A 21,455-nucleotide genomic window follows, 5' to 3' on the forward strand; every position below is an offset into this window, starting at 1 on the left:
TGTCTTTTATTGATGTTTCAAAAATCACAAACAGTAATCAAAATGGTGAACACTTCTTGGTAAAGTAAAAGTGAAACAGTAAAACCTTCTTTTGGTTTTACAGTAGTTACATTCCTGAAGAATCGGCTATGTTAAAACTGTAAAAATTCATTTAGCTGAAAGACAGGTTCTAGATTCAGGTCATTTAGAAACAGTCTTTACGGGGATCCCTGGGTGGCTCTGCGGTTTAGCACCTGCCTTTGGCCCAGGGCGCAACCCTGGAGTCTGGGGATTGAGTCCTGCATCAGGCTCCCGGCATGGAGCCTGCTTCTCCCTCTGCCTGTGTCTCTGCCTCTATGTCTATGAATAAATAAAAAAGAAACAGTTTTTACCTACATGAATGTCCAGAAAGACCTGAAAGTCTGTTTCCAAATAGGCAGAACCCTTCAATGCCTTTTAGGATTCGTGGCACTCCTGGCTCCCATCTAACACCACCAAACACTAACAAAAACACTCCTATAAAATTTCAAATTGAGCCAAGGCAGAAGGGAAACACCCCTAGAAGCCCCTGGATTAGATTATCCTTGTTCCCTCCCAAGATAGTGCCTATCTTCTAGCTACGATGCCTCCAAAGCTACAGCACTGGAAAGTGGTTGGTGGGCCGCCTTACCTGGCTCTCCAGCCTCGGACCACCCTCATTCCTCCTCCTCTCTCAACCTCAGCCCGCTTGCTGAACATACTGTTCTCTAAACCTAGGATGCCTTTCCCTTCCCATCCCTACCCTCCATCTTGACTATTTCTTGAAGTCTAGGCTCAAATCCCATTTTCCTTGGAAAACAAGCTTTTTCTGACCACCTAGATAGAATAAGGCAGGCCCCCCAGGTACATGCCATCACAGCACTCTATTTCTCTGTACTTGGCACATCTGTGCTTATTTAATGATGACAGTTTATTTAAGTGTCTGTCTTCTGTGCTCTCTCTAGGAAGCAAGGACTGTATCTATCTTGTTCAACACCATCATCCTCAGCTAAAGCACAAGGCCCAGCACAAAGGAGGCATGCAACAAATATCTTGTGTTGACATGATCCTAAGACTCCAATCCCAACTCGAGAGTAGAACCTTTCATGTCTGTGCCACTTGAAATAGGGTATATCTTCTGCCTGGAATCACAACACTGACCACTGTCAGGAGCGCTTCTCTGTTTTGCCTTGATCCTGATCATCACTATTTCCTAAATTGAGCACTTTACACAGCTTCTCTTGTTCAGATAGGAAACTGGTCCCAGGATTTGGCAGTGATAGCTAGGGATAATGTTGCACTTGGCAGTGTTTGTTTTTTCTCCTTTAGTAGAACTTTAGATAGGGCTGAGGGCTTGTCTAAAGAAATAGGAAGGAATTAGGAGACCAGAGTGTCACAGAAATGCCGGACCCAAATGTTGGATCATAAACCAGTCACTAATTTTACAGGTAAGAAAATAAGGCCTCCTAAATAACATGAAACTCTTAGGACACGCACAGGCCAAGTTAAAAAAGGCCTGCAGAAGCCGAGACCATCTCTGTTCTTCCCTTATATATTAACAGAATCTCTAGCAAGCCAAAGACAGTCCAGAAAAAATAACACATTTCCTGCTCCTCTTTAAATTTTTTTTAAAAAGATTTATTTGAGAGAGTGAGCAGCAGACTCCCCACTGAGCAGGGAGCCCAACACAGGGCTCCAACCCAGAACTCCGGGATCATGACCTGCTTAACCAACTGAGCCACCCAGGCAGCCCTAGTATGGTTTTCATGTCTAATACATCTGGCCCTCTTTAAAGCAAAGTGTGATTATGTGACCAGCTTCTGGCAAATGGGCTGTAAGAAAAAGTGATGCCATACCTTTACGAGAAGGAACATGCCCTTCCAGGCCCAGGCCCAGTATCCCCATCAGCTAGGTGGAGTGCTGACAAGGGGGTATCTTAAACCATGTGAATGAGGATGTGGTCCCTGGGGAATGACAGAGCGGCTAGGAGATACCATAGAGCTGCTGTACCAGCCCTGGACTGCTACCTTCAGATGATATACAAATAAGAAATATGCATTAATCACGTTTAACCACACTGATGTGGATTCTTCAAACCCATACCCAAGATCATAGCCTTATGGAATACCTCTAGGAATGAGGGACGATGGAAAAATCACATGCACATATTTAAAAATTTAGGATGGTTCTCATATTTCACTGCTCTGTAAGTTCATCTCTATGCTGGGCCTGCAGCCAAGTGTCCTCCTCAGCTCTAAGTGCCCTCTGGCCCTGCAGTCCCAGAGCCTCCCTAAAACCCTTTCTCCCTGCCCACCAGGAGAAAATGACAAATCTCCTCATGTTAAATAATATGTTTTTGGTATTTCCAGTTTTAAGATGACATAGTAAAGGTCGTTCTGCCTGCTTCTCCTCTTGAAAATTATGAGAAGACAACAAGTCTGTTTGGGGTTCATTCCAAGAATTCAAATAGGTTTCAATATTATAAAAGTTTCCTTTACTTATGGACATTATGAGTGGAATTACTATATCACTCTATTATGTGTAGAAATAGGGCAGGGAGAGGTCTTACTCACAAAAACAACAAAGCAACCAAAAAAGTTAATACATTTATTAATAAATGTTTAAGACATATATGAAGAAAAACTTAAATACTCGGGGACTACACCACCATCACCTCTGCCACCATCAGTAAGAAGTTGTATATAGAAAGGCACAGGTAATTTTTCAAAGAAAGGACATTCATCTTGATTTAATCTTTAAGTCCAATTTCAAACAATTTTGGGGAAAAAAAAGAATAAAGTGGGAGGAACTGCCGTACCCAAATAAAACCACAACAGATTTGTTTTGTTTTAAAGATTTTATTTTTTCATGAGAGACAGAGAGAGAGGTAGAGAGAGAGGCAGAGAGAGGCAGAGATAGGAGAAGCAGGCTCCATGCAAGGAGCCCGATACAGAACTCGATCCCAGGACCCCCAGGATCATGCCCTGAGCTGAAGGCAGACGCTCAACCACTGAGCCACCCAGGCATCCCAATAACAGGATTTGTTTTGGAACTCGTGAAATGATTCTAACGTCCATCTAGGGAAAAAATGTTATATATTTATAAGGTACTACCAAAACATAAAAATGCAAAAGGACTGAAAGTTAAAGAATGGATATACCAGACAAGTGTTAAACTAAAGGAATAATAGCATTAACTATATTACTATAGCAATGATTTTGAGACCAAAAATATCCCTAGGCAGTGTTTCATTTAAGGCAATATAGTGAATGATATAAACTAGTTATCTAGAAATTTAGGATAAGATATAATTTAAAACATCATTTTAGCTCACAGGAAAATATACCCAGGTACCAAAACTGAACAAGAAACTAAAACCAGAGTTTAGCTGCCCTCACTGCTTTGGCCAACACTAGAAATAGTAGAAATTTGAAGATCTTGATATCTGCAGAGGTTGAATTATAATATTCAGGAAGCCACATGACGCAAGGAGGAACTGGGGCTACACACACATACACATACACACACGCCACAACCAACCAAATGCCTGGACTCATGAAAGTAAAAATTAGAAAAAAAAAAATCTTCCCACTAGCAAAGAGAGATAACAAAGGTTATAGTCCTTGCCTAGGTTTTGGAGTGATAGTGGGGATGTCCCCTAAGAATTTATAATCATAAAAAGAATTTATAATCATAGTCTGTATTACTGAGCACAGTTTATTTTTAAATTATTTATATATTTATTTTTTAGATTTCATTTATTTATTCATGAGAGACAGAGAGAAAGAGGCAGAGACACAGGCAGAGGGAGAAGCAGCCTCCATGCAGGGAAGCTGATGCGGAACTCGATCCTGGGACTCCAGGATAACGCCCTGGGCCGAAGGCATGCACTAAACCGCTGAGCCATCCAGGAATCCCTTATTTTTTATTGTTTTTAAAAAAATATATTTTTAATTTATTTATTTATGAGAGACACAGAGACACAGGCAGAGAGAGAAGCAGGTTCCCCAAAGGGAGCCTGATGTGGGACTCGATCCTAGGATCCCAGGATCATGACCTGAGCCAAAGGCAGGCACTCAACCACTGAGCCACCCAGATGCCCCTGAGCACAGAGTTTAAAATTAATACTACCTACTGGACTAGTAACTCATAATCTAAGAAATTAAAAATGAATCCTAGCAAACTGCTGAAATTGTCCCTACAGAATTTGGAGACAATGGCATTTAAAAGTTATTATAACCACATCACAGATTATAAAATTAAGTAGAGACATGGAAAATATAGAAATGACCTAATCAAACTTCCAGAGATGAGAACTGTAATGTACAATAAAAAGTCACTGGACAGAATTAGGAGTAGATATTTTTTTAAAATACCTTTTTTAAAAATGTAGTGAACTTGAAGTCATAGCAGTAAAAACTATCCAGAAAGAAACACATAGAGAAAATTAAAAATAAATAAGCATTAATAAAACATGCATAGGACTTCCATGTTGAAACCCACAAAATGCTGATGAAAGAAATCAAAGCAGATCTAAACAAATGAGGACAAATACCAAGTTCACGGATTAGAAGATTCAGCAGAGGAAAGAGGTCAGCTCTCCCCAAGTTGATATACAGGTTTAAAGCAGTTCATACTCAAGTTCCAGCAGATTTTTTGAAGATATAAACAAAATTATTTAAAAATTTATATGAAAAGGTAAAGGATCTATAATAAGAAAACCAGTTTGAAAAAGGAGAATAGCATGGAAGGAATAGGTCTACCCAATTTCATGTCTTATTACGTAGTTACAACAATCAAGACTGTGTTTATTGGAAGAGGAATATACACATAGATCAATGAAACAGAATGAAGAACCCAGAAATAGACCTATACAAATATGTTCAACTTATTTCTTTTAAAAAGTGCACAAGCAATTCAATAGAGGAAAGATGGCTTTTTCAAGAAACAGTGGTAGAGCAATTGGACATCCATAAGGGAAAAATGAAATTCAACCTAGGTATCACAATTTATAAACCCAAAATTGATCACAGACATAAAAATGAAATTATGTAAAAATGTCAAAATGTAAGCATAAAATAAAGTTTAGAAACAAGTGAGAGAGAAAATTTTTAGGACTTAGGGTTAGGCAAAGAGTTCTTAGACCTAACATAAAATGCATTAGTCATTAAGAGAAAAAATAGATACATTAGATTTCATCAAATTTTAAAAAATATCTCTACAAAAGATCCTATTAAAAGGATGAAAAGGGATCCCTGGGTGGCGCAGCGGTTTGGCGCCTGCCTTTGGCCCAGGGCACGATCCTGGAGACCCGGGATCAAATCCCACATCAGGCTCCACGTGCATGGAGCCTGCTTCTCCCTCTGCCTGTATCTCTGCCTCTCTCTCTCTCTGTGTGACTATCATAAAAAAAAAAATTAAAAAAAAAAAAAATTAAAAAAAAAAAAATTTAAAAAATAAAATAAAATAAAAGGATGAAAAGACCAGCTATAGAGTAGGATAAAATATGTGCAAATCACATATCCAACAAGTACTAGCACATACTTCTTGCTTTATTTCTGGAATATATAAAGAACTCTCAAAACTCAACAGTAAAAAAACAAGCAATCCAAGTGAAAAAACACTTCACTGAAGATACACAGATGACAAAAAAAAAAAAAAAAGTTCAATATTACTAGCCATTAGGGAAATAAAATTAAACCACAAAATCATTAACATAATTATCAGAATGACTGAAACAAAACAATAGTGACAACATCAACTGCTGGCAAGGATGCAGAGCAACTGCATCATTCACGTTACTGGTGGAAATGTAAAATAAAATGGTGCAGTCACACTGGAAAAAGGTCTGTCAGTTTCTTAGGAAACCAAACATGCAATTATCACATGACCCAGCACTTCTGGGCATTTAATTAAGGACAAACGAAAACTTACTTTCACACAACAACCTATATACAAATGTCTATAGCAGCTCCATTCACAACAGCCAAAAACTAGAAATGACTAAGATGTCCTTCAACAGGTGAGTGGGTAAACAAACTGTGGAATATCTATACTAGGGAATAAAATCAGATATAAAAAGAATAGATTATTTATACAATCTCAATCTCCAGAGAATTACACTGAGTGAAAAGGCCCATCCCAAAACATTGTACACTGTCTGGTACCATTCATATAACACTCTTAAAATGACTTTTAAAAAGGAAATAGAGAATAGGTTAATGGCTTCCAGGAGTGAAGGAGAGGGTTATGGGTGGCTATAGAAGGGTAACACAAGCGATCCCTGTGAATAGGGAAGTACGCAGTATGTTGACTGTATCCCTGTCAGTATCCTGACTGTTGTACTTTAGTTTTGCAAGATGTTACCTTTGGAGAAAACTGGGTAAAAAATACATGGAAACTCTCCATATTATTTCTTATAACTGCATGTCAATCTATGGTCATCACAAAATTAGAAGTCTAACTAAATAATAAATGAGATCATTCATAAATGGTGGGACAACTTCAAGCAGCCTTAAAAAGGTCAGAAAAAGAGAAATGCAAATACATTTTTATACGTATTTAGCATAAAAACTTGTATGTATATGTATACAGGTTTTTATGTATTATATATATGTATATATATAAAAACCTATATACACAGGTTTTTATGCTATACATGAAGTGGTATAATATTACTTAAATGTAAAGTATGCTAAGTTTAAGAAATATAGTCTAAATCCTACAGAAACCCTAAAACAAAAACTGTTATAGCTAAACAGCCAGAAAAGAAGATAAAATGAAATCACAAAAAATTAACTGATCCAAAAAAAGGGCAGGAAATGGGGTAGTAGGGAGAACTATGGGGCAAACAGAAAACAAATAACAAGATGACAGACTTAAACCTAAGAAGTATATCAAATACAAATGGTTAAATATTCCAATTAAAAAACAAGAGATCACATTGATGATAATGGTAAAAAAGCAGAAACTACATCAACAGCCAAACCAAGTACTTCTGGTTCCTGGAGGTAGTATTCCCTGAATGACCTCATTTGGCCACTTTACAAACCACATTAAATCAGCAAGCTGCTAATAGCACAATGTGTTTTGTATCTTCAGATCATGTAAAAATGCAATATAGATGGTGGGCAGGAAATGAAAAAGAAACAAACAGGTAAGTTCATTACATGTTACCAAGTGCACTAACTTAACACGTGGTCAGTAAGTGTAAAACACTTAGCAGCCAGCTTTCAACTGTGTGACCTAGTAGGAAGCCTACTGAGGAGTCCTGGCTCCTTCAAGGACTAGCTAGGAGACACTGGGCAATCACTGCATTTTCCTGAAACTCCATTCATTGATCTGAAAAATGGAGTAAAAGCACATAGTTGTTGTAAATACTCTATGTTGTTTCACTTAAAGTGCATACAGTATGGCCTGGGATTCAGGCATTGCTCAATGTTAATTTCTTTCCTCTTCTACCTCATTTGTGTATCTGAATAACAGCCAACCAAAGACACCAGGTCCTGATTTCTGGAACCTGGTAAATGTGACTTTAAATGGCAGGTTTTGCTGGTGTATTATGGATCATCTGGGTGAGTCCTAAATGCCACAAGTGTCTTATGAGAGAAGCAAATGGAGATTAGATACAGTGAGGGTGTGATGTGAAAACAAAAGCAGAGATTGAGGAGTGATGTGGCTACAAGCTAAGGAATGTTGGCCCCCACCAGAAGCTGGAAGAGACAAGGCAGATTCTGCCCTAGAGCTACCTCAGGGAGCAAAACTCTCCCAACACCATGATTACAGCCCAAGAGAATAGTTTCAGACTTCTGGCCTCCAGAACTGAGAATAAACTTCTTTTGTTTTCTGCCACTACATTTGTGGTGATTTGTCACAGAGCCACAGGAAACTAATATACTAACCACAGACTAAATCATAGATGGCTACTCAGTTGGAGGGGGGCTTCCTGACAGTGGCAATGGGGGTCAGGGACCATGGATGTTGATTACTCAATAAAGAAGTCCACTGGGACGCCTGGGTGGCTCAGTGGTTAAGCATCTGTCTTTGGCTCAGGGTGTGATCCTGGAGTCCCAGGAGTCTGGAATGCTGCAGGCTAACTGCTACAATGGTTGGAAGCAAAACAACACAGGAGGCAAAAGACGGTGCAGATTACAATAATCATCTAAGGAAAAGGGCCAGCCAGCTCTTTGGTTTCCTACTGAGATACCTCAGCACTCTCTCTTATGAGAGACCGAAAGTGTTTCCTTGGCCCACTAACAAATCATAGGGCAAGGTGGGCATGCTATTTTAGAGAAACTGGTCAATGGCATGCTGTAAATGCCAAAATAGCCTGGCATTTACTAGTGTAATCCCTAGAATAGCATCCATCCCAAATAAAAAGGAGTAAAAAGAATGAAAGCTTTATGAGCAGTAGCTTTTGGTTTCATAGTTAAGACTTACCTTGAGAATGGACTCATTGATGCAGACATAGTTTTGCAGTAACAATGAAACTTCCATCGCAGAGCTTAAGTAGCTAGAACTTCTATATACTGGTACCCTGATGCAACCCAGGCTCTTGCATTACAAGGGGTTTTCCATTCTTGTTGCAATTACGAGGACTGCTGGAACTATAGCTAACGGCTTTCCCACACATTATATACATAAAACATTTCTCCATCAGGTTTGTTATCCCTGAAGATTTTTGTTACACCGATAAAGCTCTCCTGCAAGGGAAGAAAACCTATCCTAAGCTTGCTTGAACAAAAAGACAAAAACAAAGTTAAATGTGTTGGTTACTGGAACTTAAAAACCCAGATGTATTTCTGGCTTCAGATATGGTTTAAAGTAGTTGTTCAAACAGAAACTTTGAGGGTGATTACTCCTCAACTCTGATTTGTCTTTTGTTGTGTTGACTTCCTCCTCAGCCTCCACAAGAATCTGAGTTCCTCTCAGCTTTAAGACTAGGGGGGGGGGGGGGGCGGGGGGAGACTAAGGGAAAAAGAGAAGAGTATTTCTTCCTATTAACTCTTGCCAAGTCCTAGAGCTATAACTGGATCATCTTAGGTAAACTACTGACATTTGTACCTATAGCTATGGCTTAGGAAAAAAAAATGTGCAGCTAACCTGGGCCTGTGTCACACATCCTGCTCCTGAGTGGAAGATGAACTCCAAAAGGAAATTTAGTGTACTATTACCAGTAAAAGGGGGTGAAAAATTCTGGGAGGCCAAAATGACAAAAGTCCAGGACAGGTTTCTCTCCAGGGTAGACATGCTCATGATGACCTAGCTTGGAAGTCCTAAAGGGTCTTTCATACTTGACACACTCATAGGGTTTCTCTGTAGTATGGCTTCTTTGATGTTGAAGAAGATTTCTTCTGCTAGTGAAGACTTTTCCACACTCATCACATAAATATGAAGACTCCTGAATATGGATCCTTAGATGCCTTTTTAATTGTTCCTGAGCACTAAAGGCTTTTCCACAATCTATACAGTCAAAGGGTTTCTCTTCACTGTGGACTCTCTGGTGCCGAGTTAGTTTTGTATGAAAATTAAAGGCCTGCCCACATATTTTACAAGAATAAGGCTTTTCCCCTGTGTGAATACGTAGATGTTGGCTTAGATGGGAAGTCCTTCCAAAGCTTTTGCCACACTCATTACACTCATAGGGTTTCTCTCCAGTGTGAATTTTCTGATGTCGAAGTAGTGGTGAATTACCAACAAAAGCTTTTCCACACTTATTACACTCATAAGGTTTCTCCCCAGTGTGGATTCTCTGATGTATAACAAACTCAGAACTACTGGTAAAACTGTTTCCACACTCTCCACAGAGATAGGGCCTGTCCCCACTGTGGATTCTCTGATGCCTGATCAGATTTGCATTATCATTAAAGGCTCTCCCACACTCTTCACATTGATAGGGTCTCTCTCCAGTGTGGATTCTCTGGTGCCGAATTAATGAAGAATTGCCATTAAAGGCTTTTCCACACTCATTACACTCAAAGGGTTTCTCCCCAGTATGGATTCTCTGGTGTCTAACATAGTAAGAAAAATAACTGAAGCATTTCCCACACTCCTCACATCTGAACGTTTTCCTTGCACAGTGGATTCTTGGAACCTTTCTTTTAATATTTTTCACTGTGGGAATTTCCTGGTGCTTTTGTAGTTCACAGGTTTCCAGAAAGTTGGTTCCCTGAACAACATTCTTCTGCAAACCATGTGACAACATCACATCTCTTTCTTCAGAAATTCCCTGTGTTGATGTGGGTTCATTGTCAACGTTGGTCTCAGTATCTAATACAACAGAAAACACAAATGCCACCTGAGAATTATGCTACAAACAAAAGAGCATAAAAAATGAGAGGGCCTTTAGAGATTACTATTGCAACCTCGACATCAGACTGCTAGCAACACCAGGATACTAAAATGAAAGTGCCAAACATCACACAGAATAGTCAAGGAGAAACAGGGTATCGGTATACACAGCACATATCAGATTGCTTCCTAAGCTTTTCCAGACTCCATATTTTTTGAATGACTTCTCTCTGGTACATTCTAGTATCTTTTGACCTTAAGATATTCATAGGTCGACAAAACACCAAAGGCACAGGCCCTAAGATCAAGTGGTGACACTGGGCTGGCAAGACTCAGAGTCAGAAAGTACAACAGAACAGAGTCAGAATACAAAGATGGTTCTTTAAAAAAATTCATACCCTGCAAATGGCCCAAAAGCCTGGAAACACTGAGCATTACAGGCACTAGGCTGTGACAAGACACAGAGAGAAGATTACACTCAGAGGTTCCTAACTGTAGGACATCCCCCAGAGGTTGTTAACTTCAGGTCCACAGAAGACAATGAACTCGTTAAAACTGCTAGCAATTCCTGTCTTGTTATCAGACACTCAGAAAAGTCTGAATCTCAAACATGCACAGACTTTATTTGGAAAGGGAAGAACAGAGTTTACTTAGATACACCAAAACTGTAGAGTAGTTCTTCTCATTTTAGCAAAAAGAAAACAGTCACCATAAAATGGCATTTGTGTTCCAAGACTGGATGCCCTTTTGCCTCGCTTAAAGTCAATGTATTTTATATAAAATGTTGGGCTAACCAAGGAAATACAAACGATTTTAAAAACATATTATGAACAGCTCTACGCCAATAAATTAGGCAATCTAGAAGAAATGGACGCATTCCTGGAAAGCCACAAACTACCAAAACTGGAGCAGGAAGAAATAGAAAACCTGAACAGGCCAATAACCAGGGAGGAAATTGAAGCAGTCATCAAAAACCTCCCAAGACACAAGAGTCCAGGGCCAGATGGCTTCCCAGGGGAATTCTATCAAACGTTTAAAGAAGAAATCATACCTATTCTACTAAAGCTGTTTGGAAAGATAGAAAGAGATGGAGTACTTCCAAATTCGTTCTATGAGGCCAGCATCACCTTAATTCCGAAACCAGACAAAGACCCCACCAAAAAGGAGAATTACAGACCAATATCCCTGATGAACATGGATGCAAAAATTCTCAACAAGATACTAGCCAATAGGATCCAACAACACATTAAGAAAATTATTCACCATGACCAAGTAGGATTTATCCCCGGGACACAAGGCTGGTTCAACACTCGTAAAACAATCAATGTGATTCATCATATCAACAAGAGAAAAACCAAGAACCATTTGATCCTCTCATGAGATGCAGAGAAAGCATTTGACAAAATACAGCATCCATTCCTGATCAAAACCCTTCAGAGTGTTGGGATAGAGGGAACTTTCCTCGACATCTTAAAAGCCATCTACGAAAAACCCACAGCAAATATCATTCTCAATGGGGAAGCACTGGGAGCCTTTCCCCTAAGATCAGGAACAAGACAGGGATGTCCACTCTCACCACTGCTATTCAACATAGTACTGGAAGTCCTAGCCTCAGCAATCAGACAACAAAAAGACATTAAAGGCATTCAAATTGGTAAAGAAGAAGTCAAACTCTCCCTCTTCGCCGATGACATGATACTCTACATAGAAAACCCAAAAGCCTCCACCCCAAGATTGTTAGAACTCATACAGCAATTTGGCAGCGTGGCAAGATACAAAATCAATGCCCAGAAATCAATGGCATTTCTATACACTAACAATGAGACTGAAGAAAGAGAAATTAAGGAGTCAATCCCATTTATAATTGCACCCAAAAGCATAAGATACCTAGGAATAAACGTAACCAAAGAGGTAAAGGATCTATACCCTAAAAACTATAGAACACTTCTGAAAGAAATTGAGGAAGACACAAAGAGATGGAAAAATATTCCATGCTCATGGATTGGCAGAATTAATATTGTGAAAATGTCAATGCTAACCAGGGCAATTTACACGTTTAATGCAATCCCTATCAAAATACCATGGACTTTCTTCAGAGAGTTAGAACAAACTATTTTAAGATTTGTGTGGAATCAAAAAAAAAAAAAAAAAGATTTGTGTGGAATCAGAAAAGACCCCGAATAGCCAGGGGAATTTTAAAAAAGAAAACCATAGCTGGGGGCATCACAATGCCAGATTTCAGGTTGTACTACAAAGCTGTGGTCATCAAGACAGTGTGGTACTGGCACAAACACAGACACATAGATCAGTGGAACAGAAGAGAGAACCCAGAAATGGACCCTGAACTTTATGGTCAACTAATATTCAATAAAGGAGGAAAGACTATCCATTGGAAGAAAGTCTCTTCAATAATGGTGTTGGGAAAATTGGACATCCACATGCAGAAGAATGAAACTAGACCACTCTCTTGCACCATACACAAAGATAAACTCAAAATGGATGAGAGATCTAAATGTGAGACAAGAGTCCATCAAAATCCTAGAGAACACAGGCAACACCCTTTTCGAACTTAGCCACAGTAACTTCTTGCAAGATAGATCCATGAAGGCAAGAGAAACAAAAGCAAAAATGAACTATTGGGACTTCATCAAGATAAGAAGCTTCTGCACAACAAAAGAAACAGGGATCCCTGGGTGGCGCAGCGGTTTGGCGCCTGCCTTTGGCCCGGGGCGCGATCCTGGAGACCCGGGATCGAATCCCATATCGGGCTCCCGGTGCATGGAGCCTGCTTCTCCCTCCGCCTGTGTCTCTGCCTCTCTCTCTCTCTGTGACTATCATAAATAAAAATAAATAAATAAAAATAAAAAAAAAAAAACCAAAAGAAACAGTCAACAAAACTAAAAGACAACCTACAGAATGGGAGAAGATATTTGCAAATGACGTATCAGATAAAGGGCTAGTTTCCAAAATCTATAATGAACTTATTAAACTCAATACCAGGGATCCCTGGGTGGCGCAGCGGTTTGGCGCCTGCCTTTGGCCCAGGGCGCGATCCTGGAGACTCGGGATCGAATCCCACGTCGGGCTCCCGGTGCATGGAGCCTACTTCTCCCTCTGCCTGTGTCTCTGCCTCTCTGTCTCTCTCTCTGTGACTATCATAAATAAATAAAAATTAAAAAAAAAAAAAAAAAAGAAAGAAAAAAAAAATAAACTCAATACCAAAGAAACAAACAATCCAATCATGAAATGGGCAAAAGACATGAAGAGAAATCTCACAGAGGAAGACATGGACATGGCCAACAAGCACATGAGAAAATGCTCTGCATCACTTGCCACCAGGGAAATACAAATCAAAACCACAATGAGATACCACCTCACACCAGTGAGAATGGGGAAAATTAACAAGGCAGGAAACCACAAATGTTGGAGAGGATGCGGAGAAAAGGGAACCCTCTTACACTGTTGGTGGGAATGTGAACTGGTGCAGCCACTCTGGAAAACGGTGTCGAGGTTCCTCAAAGAGTTACAAATAGACCTGCCCTACGACCCAGCAATTGCACTGTTGGGGATTTACCCCAAAGATTCAGATGCAATGAAACACCAGGACACCTGCACCCCGATGTTTCTAGCAGCAATGGCCACAATAGCCAAACTGTGGAAGGAGCCTCGGTGTCCATCGAAAGATGAATGGATAAAGAAGATGTGGTTTATGTATAGAATGGAATATTACTCAGTCATTAGAAACGACAAATACCCACCATTTGCTTCGACGTGGATGGAACTGGAGGGTATTATGCTGAGTGAAATAAGTCAATCGGAGAAGGACAGACATTATATGTTCTCATTCATTTGTGGAATATAAATAATAGTGAAAGGGAATAGAAGGGAAGGGAGAAGAAATGTGTGGGAAATATCAGGAAGGGAGACAGAACATAAAGACTCCTAACTCTGGGAAATGAACTAGGGGTGGTGGAAGGGGAGGAGGGCGGGGGGTGGGGGTGAATGGGTGACGGGCGCTGAGGGGGACACTTGACGGGATGAGCACTGGGTGTTATTCTGTATGTTGGTAAACTGAACACCAATAAAAATTAATTTATTAAAAAAAATAATAAAACAAAATAAAATAAAATGTTGGGCTAATTTTGTTTTAACATTAATCTGGGTTATCTGGGTTAATTGGCTCATTAATCAAGTTCATCCTTCAAGTGTGAGTCAAATGAGTTAAGAGCCCTTGGAGAAAGGCAATGGGAGAAAAGACATTGGAGACTTAAGTCAACAGGGTAAGGTCTAGTTTGGAAGACAGTGATTGAGACAACTGGACCCGGTGATGGGCTCTCACACCACCTTCTTGCTACTAGGGTGCTCAGTTATAAAACCAGGACTGAGCAATCGATGACTTCTCTATTTTCCTGCTGCCCCATACTCTGCCATCATCTAGATCAGGATCCTCACAGCAAGTCTTCCAAGCAATCACCTTCCTAGGTCTCTAGCCATTACCCCCACCTTCCTGCTGAAAGAAAAAAGCTGCCCAGATGCAGTGCCCTCAACGTCACACCCACTCATCTCAAGCCATCCACTACCCTCTCAAGTCTCACGTTTCCCAATCATCCCTGATGCCGTCTCCTCCCTTCCCCTGCTACACTGCTCCCTACCAGATGTATCATACCTCCTCTTCATCACCAACCTCTTTCTGCAGATCCTCAAATCTTGGGCTTAACAATCATCCCTTCACATCCAACTTTTTTTTATAGTAGTGTTTTTCAAACTGCCTACCCATTAGTTGTGAAAGTGACACAGTATGTAACTATCACTTTTTCAAATGAAATACACTAGCCTAACCTAGAACAGAATTCACATACATTGCAATGCCAAGGTAAGTTTTATCTCTTGGTAATCAAGTCTCAAAGTACATAACGAGTATACAGAGTTGTGATACAAAATCTAATACCTGCTGAAGCTCATAATAAACAAAGAATTGGTACACTTATATTTAATTTTTTAAGATATTATTTATTTATTCATGAGAGACAGAGAGAGAGAGGCAAAGACATAGGCAGAGGGAGAAGCAGGCTACGGAGAGCCTGATGCGGGACTCAAATCCTGATCCCAGGATCACATCCCACGCCAAAGGCAGAAACTCAACCACTGAGCCACCCAAGTGTCCCTTATATTTCATTTCTAAACTTACCAAAATAAACTTATCTAAAATGCTGCCTCAATTTCATCATCTCATTTACTCCTTCTCTATGAAGTATCCACCCTGAAACTCCTACCCTTGCCTTTAGTTCCTTGTTCCCTCTTGGGGACCCTCCTCTGCCTATATTCACTTCCCTCTTAGAATTAAATATCCCTTAATATTTAAGATTCAGCCCCCTTTTCTCTCTAGGTGTTTTTTTTTTTTTCTTTTTTTAAGATTTTATTTATTTAATCATGAGAGACAAAGAGACAGGCAGAGACACAGGCAAAGGGAGAAGCAGGCTCCATGTAGGGAGCCCAAGCAGGACTGGATCCCAGGACCCCAGGATCACTGCCTGAGCCAAAGGCAGATGCTCAACCACTGAGCCACCCAGGTGCCCCTCTGGGTGTCATTTCAATTAAAACTCTGGTAGAGTACACTCACATCTACCCCTGTAGATCTGACATTAATCTCAGACTCTACACCTGTTTTCTCATGGCTTGTTCTGGCCATCCATTTATACATATTCTAAACGAACCTCAGATTCTGTGCTCAGATCTGAATTCACATGAATTTAAAAAGCTTCTTTTATGTCATGACTTCCCAGTATTATCTGACTCAACTCTCCTCTTTGATGGATAAGTTTTGGTAAGATCGGGTCTTTCCTCTTCCATTTTTGCACTGTCACTGTCCCCTATCCAATTCCCTCACTCAAAAGTTAACACCTGACATATAGTAATAGTTTAACGAGATTCTATGCTTTCAATTTCCTTCAGCCCAATCCAAAGCACACACCATGATAATATTTTGCAAATACAATTAAATACGGGCCTATGTCACTACGGGCAAGGTCATTGTGGCAGGGGTCACTGTTCCTGCTCCTTGTTTGCTTTTACCAGCTCTATCATTTCCTGTTCCCACGCCCTAAGTTCTTTAGGATAGAGCCTTCAGGTCCACCACAAACTCTGCATTCTAGACTTTCCACACAAGGCTGGGTGGGTAAGATACACCAACTATATTCTTCTAAACCACCTGAGTAAATGGGGTCAGGGTGTATTATAGACTCTGCCAGCCCCAGATTCCAGGAAGTCTTACTTGGGCTTTGAGTCCTAAGCTTCATGCTCTTCTACTGCTTACTAGAAAAGACAAATACTTGTAGGTGCTCCAGAAATATCCATTTTAAAATATGCTCCCCAGGCAACTATCCCCTGAACATTAAACTGTAACATTCTTCCCAACAATTTATTGGATCCTCTACTCCTTTTCTTAGGCCAGATAATCTACCTTCTTTTTTCCACATGGGATCCATTGTCATAAGTCAAATTTGGAACATATAGCCTGCCATTGAAGGAGCTAACTTAAGCTTCTAAATGAGAATTTCTCCTCCTGCTGTGCTCCCACAGCCCACTACCTATATATCAACAACAGCACCTAACACACACTCTTTTTTTTTTTTTTTTAAAGCTCTTTACATCTGTCTCCATAGCATGTATCCTCCAGAGCTTCTTAAATAGAGCTTGGCACGTGTCAAGTGCTGAAAACCGCTTTTGAACAAATCCATCCTGTCCAAAGAACAAGAACCACTGAGATAGGAAATGTTGAAACTCAGAAAGGAGTAATGGATTCAAAAAAATCACATGAAACTTACTAAAGGGTACTTGTTATCATGGTGACAGTTGAAATTAATGAGAAAGGTTTTATATTTTACTTGTTAAGAGAAATCATCCATTTTGTTTAAATCCTTCCCAGCATGGTTCATTTTAAAACATACTGCTCTATACAGCTCCATAGTTGCCAGTTCTAAAGCTTCCTTGCTTACCTTTACAGATGCCTTTGGACCTCTCTGCAGATGGGTTATTCTGTGCCTCCAAGCCCCAAGGCAAATTCCCTCCCTCCAGAAGGGAGACCAGAGCAGGTCTGGGAACTGGGTATCCTGAAAAGGGAGAGAAAATGGCACCTTTCAGCTGTGTGTCTGCTGTATCAAAAGAAGGAAAACCCCAAGAGCCTCCCTAAGAGTAAGATCCACAGAAGGCAGCTCAGGATTGGAGAAAGCCAAGATCTGATCAAGAAGGAATCGAGCATTTGTGATCCCTTTCTACTTTAGAGTAATTTAAGTTAGTGAGATCCTATAAGACAAATGCAAACACAGAGAAGGGGTAACACCCTTCCCTACACAAGCTAAGGTCTTAGCTCTGGTAACACAAACTATGTATTCCTTACTTGGCAGAGCCCCCTGGAGGTGGGACATACTCTTACCAGGGGATAGCAATTCCATACATGGTGACCAAACTGACCCAAGATCTCTTCATACCCAGCAATCTTTGAAGTGGGTCATTTGGTCTCAGCCTTGGAGCCACAGAGTGGAGGATACCAGAGACAACCATTCCCTCCCATACTGCACAGTCTATTAGAAGAGAACAAGGAAGGAAACAGCAGAGAACAGAGCTGAGTTCCAGCAACCTTACCCAGGGATGTCAAGTTCCCATAATTCTCCAGCATCACACTTCTGTACAGGGCCTTCTGTGCAGGAGAAAGTCCAGCCCATTCTGTCTGGGTGAAGTAGACAGCCACGTCCTTAAAGCTCACCAATTCCTAAAACAAGAGGTTCCTGCTGTTCCAGAGCCAATTCTCTGACTCAGGGACAGAGTGCAGAGCACAGGGGACAGTATGAGGGAGAGGTCCTTTTAGGGATGGCTAATGAGAAAAAATGAAGGAAATGGATGTGAGACCATTAAATGACTTTTTACAGCCAAAAGTCTGACACTTCTCTGATGGAAGAGCTTCCATTAGGACACGAAATGTACTAATATAAAACATGGTAACGTTTCAAAAACCCTGGAAAATCTTGCATTAGTTAAACTTCCTAAAGCAAATTCTTTGGTTTTATAAATACTTTTAATCTTTCGTTGTTACACCTACAAATGGACATGAGCTTCAATCAGTTTAGACACCCACTCACAGGTGGCATGTCAGGACCCACCCATTCCCCCTTCACTGCCTCAGCACCCAGGTAATCCATCTGTATCCACACATGCCCATTCTGCCCCAAACCTCCAGCCCACTTAACAAGAACAGCATCGTGGTCTGGATTGATGAGCCAGTCTCATCCAACCCCCACCTCTGCTTGTACTCAAGAATGATCAGCAGAGAGAGCTTAGTGCTGCCCAGAACAGTCATTTCTGAGAGACTTCCTGATGGGTCTTCCTAGGAGAATTTGCTCTTGGAATCAAATTGCTACTGGGCAGCTCTTTTAGCTGCTCTTCTGTATATCTCCAAGACAATCTATAATAGTTCCTATCAACCAAATTTCAAGATTTTTCACCAGCCCCTCCTTTCTCTTCTCTGACAGTCCCAGCTCTACCTTCCTAGAAAGCGCCAGCATCTCGTTTAGATCATCTATCTACTCTTCAGACTTTGGTATCAAACTGGTTACCTGAACATGCAATGAATATCCTCCTACCTTCTAACGCCTCCATTGATGCTGCAGATCCCCATCTTCCACTAGTTCCAGCACTGCCTCAGACTGCCTGGTGACCTAACATGGCTGACCCACCAACTACACCAAACTTATCTTCCAACCAAAACTAACTTTTCTAAATCATATAAACTCATTGGCACTGACAATTTTGTTTCCCTATCTCAATTAATAGTATCAATTTCAGCCCAGACTCCTACACTAGAACTTGAGATTCACCTAGACTAACTCACCCCAGGCCCTGGTCACTTCTCATATGCAGTTGGTAATCAGATCCTGCCAGTTTCATTGCCTAAATATTTCTGGCATCTGACTCTTCTTCACCATCATACAATCAGTACACTAGCTCAACAGCTGGGAACACTTAAACAGCTCCAATTCCAGGCTGTCTTGCACTGAATCCATCCTCTGCCAACACTTACAATGATCTATTTAAAATGACAACATAACCCAATAAACTCAATGACTTAATGAGTCAACACTAACTACAATAGTGGTTATCAAAGTGTATCCCCCTCCCAGCAGAAGCAGGAGGAGGAAGAGAAGGAGCAGCAACAGCAACACCTGAGAACTTTTTGGAAAGCAAACTTGTAGGCCCCACCTGAGAGCAATTTCTGCCTTAATGAGGCCTCCAGGTGATCCTGGACACACTAAAGTTTGAAAAGCCTGGACTACAGGATAAAATCAAAGCTCAGGAAACTGAGCTGCATCAGGTGATAAGTAGTGAGAGGGAGGCATGAGAGTATACATAGAGAAACTAGCTGGAATGCTCTGCCAACAAAATCCCAGAGAAAAAATGCCGAAACCTGAATGATGACAACATAAAATATGGGACAAGCGGAAGAGACAGCAAGCAGAAATTGGACTTGGTGCCTCTCTAGAAGTGGTATCAAGGGAGATGGAGTCAACAACTCACCCGTGCTTATAGAAGATCAGAAGAGGATGGAAGCTACAGGGAAGATACTGCATCAATTAAATTCAGGGAGAAGGACCTACCAAATGTCAGAAACCCAAGATTGGGATTTGGGATATGGTTCGTGGGTGCTAAGTTACTGGATAAATAAGTCCCAGCACGAGGAAATGGTAATCAGCACCTAGAAACTCCCTAGTCAAAAAGTGAACTACAACCCAAGAAATGAATTGGCCAGTCCCACAAATGCAAAGTACTTAACGTTCACTTTACAGATAAAGTCCATCAAATACAGAGTTCAAGTGATTGGCTCAAGACCATAGAGGCCTGATGGGATCCCTAAATTCAGATGTCCTGTCATTGAGCATATTTGTCCTGGTGCAGATTTTCCTCAACATAGCCTACTGGTGCCTCACCTTAGCCAGCAGCACTTACCTCAAGGGCGATATATCTGTCCTGATCATGAAGCCTAAGCTTCTTTCTTTAGGAGGACAAAGAAAAAAAAAAAAAAAAAAAGGAGGACAAAGGCTAGAGGCCCCCTTTTCTTGTCTTCCTCCTCTTAGCTCCCTGCTCCCACCTCCCAAGAACCTTGCAACCTTAGTGATCTCAATCACTCCCAGTGAACACTGGATACTTCTACCACCAGCCTGAGTCCCTCATTCTCACAGATCCCTTCATGAGAGTCCCTCCTGAACCTGGGAGCTCTCCAGTTCAGCAGAGATCCATGGAGAACAGGAGGCTGTACTTCTGATTTCTCGGACACTCTCTCCAGCCAATGTTTTCAGGGCTTCTAGCTGCTCAGCTCCTCACCATCAGCTTTCTCCCCAACATCTAGTCATACTGGAGACAATCAAGAGGTGCCTTCCTGCTGCTTTAGTTCCAAGAGTCTTGCCAGAATTATCCCTCTCATGCCCCATTTCCTTCAAATAAGATCTCTGAAGGCTAACCTGAGTCACAGCTCACCTGGTGCCAGGCGTTCAGGGGCATGGCTGACATCACCTGGTCTCCCTCAGTGAAGGGCAGAGGCTGAGGGAAGAAGCAAAGAGAACCATGAGTGAGCCTGGCCCAGCCAAAGGCTCTCCTTTAAATCCAGAAACCTGTGGCAATAACAATAGCAGCCATCATTTACTCAATGCCCACTGGATAAGTGGCATATGTTTCTTCTTTCAACCCACACCATACAAGTTTGAATTTGGAAGAAACAGATTTTGAAAGGATAAGTAACTTGCCCACGGGCACCAGAGCCTACCACCATCAAGCAACCCTGCCCGTCCTGGGTAAGACGTAAGTACAGGGGGAATACACAAAGAGTAAAACAATACTAAAACCAAAACTAAACAAAACTAAAGCAAAACCTAACAAGAGGAAATCTAGATCTTTTTTCTTAAAAATAAACGTTTGGAACACCTGGGGGGCTCAGCCGGCTAAGCATCTGACTCTTGACTTCAGCTCAGGTCATGATCTAGGTGTTGTGGTATCCAGCTTCACATTGGGTTCCCTGCTTGGTGGAGTCCACTTGTCCCTTTCCCCCTGCTCCTCCCCCTGCTCGTACTCTTGTGCTCTGTCAAATAAACAAATGAAATTAAACAAAACTTTTACTGAGAAAC

General features: G+C 41.0%; 1 protein-coding gene across 2 annotated transcripts; it reads right to left on the reverse strand.

Annotated features, from left to right (window-relative positions):
* Nucleotides 1-5,528: 5,528 nt before the first annotated feature.
* Nucleotides 5,529-21,391, reverse strand: ZNF19 (zinc finger protein 19). 2 transcript variants are annotated; one of them, XR_011996127.1, is made up of 6 exons: nucleotides 21,256-21,391; nucleotides 20,812-20,874; nucleotides 17,929-18,055; nucleotides 17,283-17,396; nucleotides 9,100-10,266; nucleotides 7,132-8,699 (listed from the first exon to the last, which is right to left on the reverse strand). XR_011996127.1 is itself a non-coding variant. In XM_072731576.1 (5 exons), exons 2-5 carry the CDS (start codon nucleotides 20,842-20,844, stop codon nucleotides 9,167-9,169), a joined length of 1,374 nt encoding a protein of 457 aa, XP_072587677.1. In that variant the 5' UTR covers nucleotides 20,845-20,874; nucleotides 21,256-21,391; the 3' UTR covers nucleotides 5,529-9,166. The 2 variants fall into 2 exon arrangements, 1 of the variants encoding a protein (XP_072587677.1); XM_072731576.1 differs by having other exon boundaries at nucleotides 5,529-10,266.
* Nucleotides 21,392-21,455: the final 64 nt, after the last annotated feature.

Source organism: Vulpes vulpes, chromosome 12 (genome assembly GCF_048418805.1).
Source record: "Vulpes vulpes isolate BD-2025 chromosome 12, VulVul3, whole genome shotgun sequence".
Taxonomy (NCBI): domain Eukaryota; kingdom Metazoa; phylum Chordata; class Mammalia; order Carnivora; family Canidae; genus Vulpes; species Vulpes vulpes.